Raw genomic sequence first — 9714 nt, forward strand, 5'->3', positions numbered from 1 at the left:
TATGGCTAAAACGACTGACACTCTGAGGTAAGGCCAACAAGCACCAAGTGTTGATAGATCGAGGTGGTACTCAGTGCTAGCAGCGACATAGAGATAGGAAGAGTATTGAAGTAGCATGGCTAGAATGATATCTTTATCTATAAAAATTGGCTTGCCTAGGAGTTAGCTCAGAGGAAGCGACATGTAGTGTACATTTCTTGACTGAATTGAGAAATCCAAGTTGGGATTTGAGGTTGTCTTTAATTGTAGAGCACAAAGTGTACTTGTTTATTGGTCTTTATATGATTCTTGAGGTCCAATGCTTTAGGATTGCCCTTAATATCAAGGCTGTAAAAAAAACGTTTTTCAACACTCTAAGACAATGCCAAGGGTGGCACACTAATCCGTTCCCCTAAAGAACTAAACAAAGCTCAAAGAAAGAGTAAAGATTATGAAGAAAGTAAGGACTATGAAAAACTCACATAGCAAGAAGGTAAACAAAGCTCAGAAACTCAAAGGTTTATGACAGATCACTTTTCACAGGCTCCAATAGTGCACGTCGTAGAGCGTGTGGAGACTCTCAAATTTTCCACGATACCAAAATGCATTTATTCATCTGAATTTCGACATAGCCACCAATTCAAATTATCCTTTTGCTTCTGCTCAAATCGAAGCTGTGTAATCAGCGCACACCGTTCTGTAGAAATCCAAAATGCCGCTGAATCCGAGCTGCTTCTTCTCCAGATCGAACTCTATCAGATTATTCTGTTGCTGGAACGTGCCCAGCACAGAACGTTTCGAGCTCCCCGCGTCCAGGAACGCTAAGCAAACCACAGTGTCGGAGATCGACACCATAGAGCTCATGCCGAAAATCTGCCAAGTTATATTGCCCTTGAGCTGAAGCGCGATGTCTGGAACTGCTAGACCCACGCGAGAAAACCCGATCGTGGAGGCATTGAAGCATGTGTCAAACGGAGCAACTGCAGGAACGGATGCGATGTTCCTCGCGGCAGCTTTGACTATGAACGTCGAGCGGAGGGCACTGTAGACAGAACTGGTCAACTTCGTGTACCGTTGCACAGAGCTTATGCGAAGCTTCAAGCCCTTGATGTTCAGATTTGCGTCGTCTACAGTGATGCCTTGCAGCCCCAACGCGTACAAGCCGTCCTTATCCTCCAGCAACGTTGCATATGCAAGAAATGCGGAAATGTTCATAGGCGCTGGTGATCCGAAAAAGTAATTCCCTCCACTGCCGAAGTAGATGGGACCTGGGCGATCGCCGGGGGCTGGCAAGCAGTAGGCAAACTTCCGCGCTATGCGTCGGGAGGCAAACTGGGCTGGCAATGCGCTACTGCTGGCACTGAGGGAGGCGACGGCGGGGAGAGGAGCAGAGGAGACACAAGCGAACTTGATGCGGCGCAAGGAGGTGGGGGGGCCTAGGGAGGTGCCATTGGTGCGGTTGAAGGAGAAGGTATCGGAGGAGAGGCTACCGGTGAGGGAATGGTAAGGAGGAAGGGGAACTGGGCAAGGGGAGTGGGAGTGAGGACAAGGGAGGGAGAGGAAGGAGGAAGAGGAGGGAGGGAGGAAGGAAGGGGAGGATCCGGAGCAGCGGAGCCAGGGGAGGGAGGTGGAGTCGATGGAGAGGAGGAAGGAGGGGGACTGGGGGGGAGATCCAAGGCCGATGGAGGAGAGGAAGTAGAGGGGGGAGGAGGAGGAAGAAGAGGCAGTGATTTGGGCGATGAGGGTGCGAGCTGTGGCTATGGAGATGAAGCTGTTGTTGCTACAGAGAAACAAGAGAACTATGAGGAGTTTGAGAGAGCGAGAATTGGCTATGGCGATGAAGCTTTTGCTGCATAAACGAGCTTGCGAGAGAGACGACCCTCTTCTTCTTGCCATCTTTACTTACTACTATACTCTACGTAGTTGTTGTTATTGCTTATTTCCTCTCTTCTATTTATACACACACTAGTCCTAGCTTCCTTTTGGATTTCCTTTCTGTTTTGCCTTATCACCCATCTCCTAAGGTCAACCCCTCCTCTTTCATCACTTTTGGACCATTCCTCGAGTCCATTTTCCACTTCCCTCTTAATGCTTGTTGCGCACGTCACGTAAGCCCACTCTCTCATTAAAAACTTCAGCATCCATCGTTTTTACATATCCAAACTTGGGCATCCATAGATTCATTTCCCCTAGATTGTCTCCCAAAGCTTTTGCATATCCAAACTTGAGCATCCATAGATTCATTTCCCCTAGATTGACTCCGAAAGCTGCTCTCCTTGGGGTGTTCACAGTGTGGTGGGCGCCCAAGATGCAGTAAATGCATCTCAACCATGGGCGGGCTGTGAGTGGGCATTCTTGCCCGTCCATGAGCCTTAGGCGTGCCCACGGGCAGGCAAGTGTGTGAACACCCTTATTGAAATTGCAAAAAAAAGAAAGAACAAAATCGTAAATGGAGATTTCATTTGCATTCAGTAAGTGAGCCAAAACAACGTGAATGATATTTAATAATTCATAAGGCCTACCTGAGATCCAAAAAAGGCAAATTGGATGCGCAGTGAAGATGGTGCGTAAGAAAGGGGGTGAAGACTACGGGAGATAATGAATTGAAAGGGGAGAGAGAGAGAGAGAGAGAGAGAGAGAGAGAGAGAGAGAGAGAGAGAGAGAAGAGGGGGGGGGAGGGTAGAGAAAAAGATAGAGGATTTCAAGTGAAGGAAATAGCAAGTGGGAACTTGAACCAGTCACCATAATCCAAAAATTTCACAAAAGAAAATATGGATTTCCACTTCTTAGAGAAGCAAACCTTCAATAAGACCTACCCCATAGCCCATAGGGGCAAGCCAAAAAAGAGAAGAAAAACAAATTGCAAATTTCATTTTGCATTCGATCATGTGACCCATAAAACGGGGGTGGGAAAGGAACCATGTGGGTTGCTGCAAATGGTTGTTTGACTTTTACCTCCCCTTTATTTTTTATAAGACTATATAGAAATATTGACAATTGTTGGGAACTACAACCATTTGCTCTAGTGGTAGAGACCCCATTTTGAGGTTATTGTAGTCCTAAAGGTTGGCATATGCATGCCACGTTTGGCAAAAAATGATCTTAGACTTAAACTTCAAAGGCTCCTCTCTAGAGATTAATCAAAGCAAATATGCTAGCTCTCCAATAATACAAATAGGGAGAATAAAGATGAGCTAGCAAATATGCTAGCTCTCCAATAATACAAATAAGGAGGATAAAGATGAGAGCAAGTATGCCACTATTATAATTCTTGCTAGGTATGAGAATCAAGGCACTTTCAATGCAAGGTGCAATGTGCAATGTGCATCAAGGGGCTACACTACTAAGAATCCAAAAATATGAAAAAAATTTGACAAGGTCGACTAGGCTGTGCATGTCTGCCACGTGGCTTATGCATGATGGAGGTTCAAGTAGGAGCTTGAAATGCCTGCATTGTCTTTCGGGAGAAGGGAAGGGGATAATGAGTCAAGGGGACGGGCATGTCGTAGTAGCCTCAAAAGAGGAGGAAACGGAGGTGGTGGTCATCACTGACAATGATGATGAAGAAGAGGACTTGCCTAGTGTGACATCTTATGCTGACATCCTGGCGAATACACTTCGAGGAGGCTTCTCCTAGTTGGATAATGATGAAGCCAATCATATCTTGCGAGCTGAACTAGTGTGAAGAGCGAAGGAGGTGGCCAACAAGATGTGGTTCAAAAGCGAACATAAGCACACGGTTGTTTGCGAGCTTCAGATCGAAGATGTCAAAAGCCCGAGCTGGCCAAGCTGGTAAAAGGAGCCATCTACCTATTCTTCACTGGAAGAGTCCCCTCCCAAGAGGAGCTCTCTCAGTTTATGGTGTACGAATGTGACCTACCACTATTACAAAAAATTTGGACTAAAAAAGGGCCCTGTAAGAGAGCCCTTGGGCTGGTGACATGGAAGGATGAGGTGAATAAAACTGAGTAAAATATTGGCTAGTGGAGGGCAATAGAATATTGAAAATGGCCCAACTTTCCTATTTCTTTATTCAATGGATCAAAGATTGATGTAGACCTCCCACTTGCTGCCTCAACTCTCCCATCATGTTTTTCAATTGTAACCAAATTGGAAAACCTACTTTCTCAACCAAACTTGCACCACTTGTCCTCAAACCAAATCCTCTCATCCAACTACCTCACACCTCTCATTCTCTCTCATTTCTCTTCCCTCTCCCTCATTTTTGAGCTCCATTTTCGAATTTTTCTTGCTCCAACCCTGTTTTTAAATCTTTGAGGCTTTCTTTTAAGTGGGAAGCTTCTTTCTCTGCATCTCTGTATTAGGGGATGGAATTTCACACCAAAATCTCATCATTTTCCTTGTTTACTTGCATTTACGTCCCATTTCACTTTCATTCTTTCAAAACCTTGAAGATTTTCAAACGAGATTCATCCTGCCTTCTATCTTGGGTGCTTTTCTTTCAAATCTTGCCACTTCTTCTCTCATCTAAGATTCTCTTACGATATCAAATCATTTTCATGCAAAAACTCAAGGCAATCAATGATGCAAGGTGTTTTGAACTTAGAAGGAGCTACTAGATGAGATTCTTTGAGAAAGGATGAAAGAAGATTGATTTTCAGGCATTACACTTGCTTATGCATGAAAACGAATCTTTCTTTTGCCCATCTCTCAACACTGATCTATAAGGGGGAATCACTTCAAAGATCTAATAAAGTTTTGGAATCTATCCAAGAAGCTTTCATGGAGGTTGAGGTGAGATATCCTTTGGAACAATGCGAGACAATGGAAACAACGATATTTAAAATTTTGAAGAGCTTGTGAAGTTGTGGGATCTATCCAAGTAGCTTTTATGGAGGTTGAGGTTGGAGCACCATGAGTTCGGAGAGCTTGTGAAGTTTTGGGATATATCCAAATAGATTTCATGGAGGTTGAGGTGAGATATCCTTTGGAACAATGCAAGACCGTGGAAATGATGGATTTTAAATTTAATGATGCAACTTTGAAGAAGCTATTACTTTGTACTTCATTTTGTGTAGTTATGTTGTTTTCTTTTACTACATTGTTTAAAAATGTTGAAAGGTTTGTTTGTTTTGAAAGAAACTTCGTGAAAATTATCTTGTAAAGGCAACAGTAAAAGAGTAGTCACTACACTCTTACTATGTATAGTTTTATACAAAAGATTGTTTGAAATAGATTTGGAGATGTTTGGGAGCATATGATTTGCTTTGAAGCAAGATCCATCAATGCCAGCCTCCTGAAATACAAGAGGGGCCACTAAGGAGAACAAGTTTGATCACATTTTTTCCAAGAATCAGGTATTGTTCATTCAAAAAAAAGTTATTTATTTTTTTACATGATAGTTAACAATGTTATCAATATTTAGATGTGGTTGTCTCTAAATTTTCTAAATACAAGTAGATTTATTTATTGTTTGTGAGATATCTTTTTATGTGATATTAGTTTTGTTTTCTATGATTTTACCATGTATATGTGTTGATGTTATCGCTATTCATTATTTTTTAGATCATGTTTGATATAGTTTGTTTTAAATTCTGATTTATTGAATTATTTAACTATGTTTGTAATATTGAATTATATTATGTGTTATTTTATGTAATCTACTAAGTTAAGTGTCTTACTATGCTTTATTTATTACATAATATGTGATCTATGTATGTGGTATTAGATTGTTTGCTAGTATCAATATTTTATTCTGTTAGATGTAAAGTGTATGAAACCATGGAGGCCCTCAGGAAAAAGAAAAAGGTAGACATCCATTTTCAAATTGATGCAAAAAATTCATCATTTCCAAAGAGGAATGAATCCTCCTTAGTAAGTGAAAGTGATTTGGTAGTTCTTCAAAATTAAGAAAAAACACATATGGATTTGTGGATAGATGGGAAGATAAATCTAGTAGATCCACAACCTTGTCAGTCTCCTCAATTCCATGGGTTGACCAGCTTAATAAATTTTCTTTGTAAGGGTGAGAATGGTTTGTTAGGATATTGTAAAAGGTTGATTTCTCATGGAGCAAGGAGCCTTCAAACCCACTATGACTCTTTGCTTAACGAAAGAGATAAAAGGATTGCAATGTTAGAGCCTTGGAATCAACATTTGGTATCATCTATGCAAGGTACAAGTGTTCAAATGGATGCAAAAGAAAAATGGTACGATGGCATAGAGAATAAAAATAAAGAATTACAGGAAAAGGTTCAAACATTAGATGCTCATTTAGGAGAGCACACTTTAAATGTGATTCACTTACAGGTGCAAAACACATCTCTTAAATATGAGATTAAGAAATTAAAAAAAACATTAGCATTCATGAAGGATACTCCTATGGGTCCAAGACTTCGTAAGAGGAAGTTGCGTCCAATCAATGAAATATCCAAGAAAAGTGGTCATTGGAAGCATCAAGTGAGAGATTGCAGGACTGTTTTAAAATTTTTGTATGTCCATGATGAACACTCCATTGCTACGGGTGAAATGTTTACAAAAGAAATGTTGGAGTCTGCTATACAACATCCCAAATTCAGAAGTCTAAAATAAGAGATAACATTTGAGTTACTGAGCAAAGTTGTGGAGCAATTCAATGCAACTAATGCACAAATAGTCTGTGATACTGCTATTGGGATGAGTACGAGGGCATGTCGTCTCAGGTTTAAGAGCTTAAAGAAAGCATGCCTTTCTATAGGAATAAAAGTTAAAGCCCCACTTCCAAAACCAACCGATGTCGATAAGGTAAAAAATGCTCTCAATTTGGGTGTACTTGATTTGGTTGGCAAGCCTCAGCATGTAAGTAGTATGCTAACTATGAAAGGGAAGGCTCGAGAGTCGAAAGAATTGGAACTCATAGTCGACAACAACTTTGTGATGGATGTTTAAAGAGTTTTGCAAGTGATGGTGAAGTTTTATGATATGCCTGTGGAAGAATGCAATGGTCAACTAAAGATTGTTCTGAAGCCTGATGAAAGTGAGGTTTTCAAAGGTTGAAAATTAGAAAGAGTAAGTTTGACATTAATGAATAAAATACTAGACCTTCAAGTTGAGCTTGATGATGCAAGTCCATTCAGCATGCAATCAGAACAAGAGATTTGGTGGCTGGCTACATTTCAAGTACCATGGAAATTTGAATTTTGATTTGGTAATGGCAAATTCTTAGAATATTTTAAAATAGAATGTGAGATGGTTTTGCACGTTCCAAAGGAGTCACATTCAATTTTTAAGTGGTTCTTTGACCAGACTAATATCCCAAGTTTGATCAAAGGTCATAACAATGCTGAGCTGCTTGAAGTTGATGGCTATAGATCCTACTGCATAATGGCATCTAGCTACTGAGCTTAATACTATTAAATGTATTTTTAATGTGGCACAAGGAGAAATACAAGGCATCCTTGTCCATTGTGCATGCAAACAATAGTACCATTGCAAGCAGGTAAAAACAACCAAAAGCAATTGGCTTGTGAACTTGCAGAGATCAATCAAACTAAGGCACCAGATCGTGTGTTCCTAGAAAAGATCCATCATGGAGCCCAATCCTTGAAATTCCTCTTGAGAGTACACATTTGTGCTCTTCATGCTATTGTCAGGATAATTGAAAAGTTGGTGCACTTGTATATCATTGATGTGTATAACTTAAAGCCCCAACAAGAACGTGAGAAGATGATTGCAAGAATTAAAAAGGTGCTTTTAGATATGGGACTACACTCTAGGCAAACAAGTCAAGATTAAAAAAGATGAGAAAATATCTGGAAAAACAGGCAATGTTCCTTGTAAGCCAAGTTTTGGAGGTGTCACAGCTTTAAAATTTCTTTCTGCAAAGAAAAAGAATGATAGGCTCAAACCTGCTGATGAGTTTGATGTATGGCAAAAGCTACATAGTGCCTAATGTGAACAAGGGGGGAAGGGGAAAAAAAGATTGAGTTTTGTTAGCTCTTGATAGTTTGGTACCTTTGCTATAAAAGAAATGGTTTGAAGATGATGATATGCACCGTTTCATCAATGTTGTGAATGGCTGTAGCCAGAATATGGAGATCGCTTGGGGAAAGAATCATTTCACATAGTACACGATAATCTCTATCTTACATGTTAAGATGTTTTATGTTGAAAACAAGTATTTTTAAAAATTAGGGTTTTGGGCCCTATACAAAGCAAAGCAATTGCAATAAAGAAAGGAAAATTTGAGGGCAGTGGAGAGGGAAGTGGTGAAGGTGATGCAGATGTGGAGAGAGGTGGTGAGCGAGGTGGAGCATAAGGTTGGAAGGCAGGGGGTGAGGTGGTTGTGAAGAGGAGAACGAGAGGAGAGGTGGAGAGAGGACAAGGTCACTACAAAGGGAGAGGGAGAGGAGGAGTTTATGTTGAAAATAAGTATTTTTACAAATTATGTTTTTGGGCCCTATATAAAGGAATCAGGTCTCATTTTAATTTCATTGTTTAAAGAGCTCTCCACTCCCACACTCCAACACCCCCTCCCACTTTCCCCTAATCCCCCATCCCCCTCTCTTCCTTTTGCACCCTCTCCCCCTCTTTCTCCATCCCCTATGGCCAGGACAAAGCAGATGGCCAGCCTATCACCCCTTCTTATGATAGCTCTGTCAGTAATCCACCACCCAGCCCACAACCTGTAGCAGAACCACCCCCTCAAGGGAACCATCCCATCCTCAAAAGCTTCCAGTGCAGAGGAATGAGAGGGTACTAGAAGAAGAGGAAACAAACACGAACACGAACACAGACACGGAAGAAAAGACTGAAGAGGATGTTTGTCAATGGCAAGAGCAGAGGACTAAGCAATGCGGAGACCCACAACATCATCCATGTGCGAGATAGGGTCCTTGTACTCACAAGGGTAATCAAAAGTAGCATCCTCGTGCAACACCACAACCACAACGTCCACGCCCAACACCACAGCCACAACGTCTATGCTCAGGTTCGTAGTCATAACATCTAGGAATGAGAGGTGCTCCCGCTGTGAGGAGTTATAGGTTCAAATCGGGCAATGCGACACTATGAGAGATCCGCAAGTATCAAAAGCCCATTGATCTCCTCATCCCGAAGGCGAGCTTTGCAAAGGTGGTGTGTGAGATGCTGCAAGACATCAACCAAGGTGCCTTGAATAGATGGTATCAGAGAGGGAGGCAACAATGGTGGGGGAGGCCCCTTGGCAGATTTCAGTTGATGCCCTTCTTGGGTTGCAACATGCAGCTGAGGCCTACATGGTAGAGCTCTTTGATGATTTCTAGTTGGATGCTATCCATAGGAGTGGGGTAATAGTGCTACAAAGGATATGTAGTTTATCATACATCTTAGGAAACCCAAGAATACTTAGGGTTGTTTTTTGTACTCCACCTTAGGCATTTGTTGGAGATGGTGTATCTACTGCACCTTGGACTCTTCTCACTATTGTATTTTATACCTTTGAATATAATAAAGTGTCCTTTTTTACAACATTTGTAGTCTATGTCTTTGTCATTACAATATCCAATTTGACTACGTGTAATGCTTTGAACATAATAAAGTGTTTCACTAAACTCATTATAACATTTGTAGTCTATGTCTTTGTTATTGTGATATTCAATCTCCTTAAATGCAATATGAAAAAAGAAAATAATATTTTCCCTTTATCTTTGCAACCTCAATTTAACTTACATGCAATTCAAAGAAAGAAATCAATTGAAAATTGTAGTCTTTATTTCATTAGAGTGAGTTTACAAAGATAAGACCTTTTGGGCACAT

General features: G+C 40.9%; 1 protein-coding gene across 1 annotated transcript; it reads right to left on the reverse strand.

The window, feature by feature from the left end:
• Positions 1 to 635: 635 nt before the first annotated feature.
• LOC147897466 (putative aspartic proteinase GIP2) lies at positions 636 to 1875 on the reverse strand. The gene has a single exon (XM_087380024.1). It carries the CDS (start codon positions 1873 to 1875, stop codon positions 643 to 645), a length of 1233 nt encoding a protein of 410 aa, XP_087236150.1. The 3' UTR covers positions 636 to 642.
• Between the last annotated feature and the right edge of the window lie 7839 nt (positions 1876 to 9714).

The sequence above is a fragment of the Dipteris shenzhenensis genome, chromosome 10 (assembly GCF_047967505.1).
Source record: "Dipteris shenzhenensis isolate YYH24624 ecotype China chromosome 10, Dip_SZ_1.0, whole genome shotgun sequence".
NCBI lineage: Eukaryota > Viridiplantae > Streptophyta > Polypodiopsida > Gleicheniales > Dipteridaceae > Dipteris > Dipteris shenzhenensis.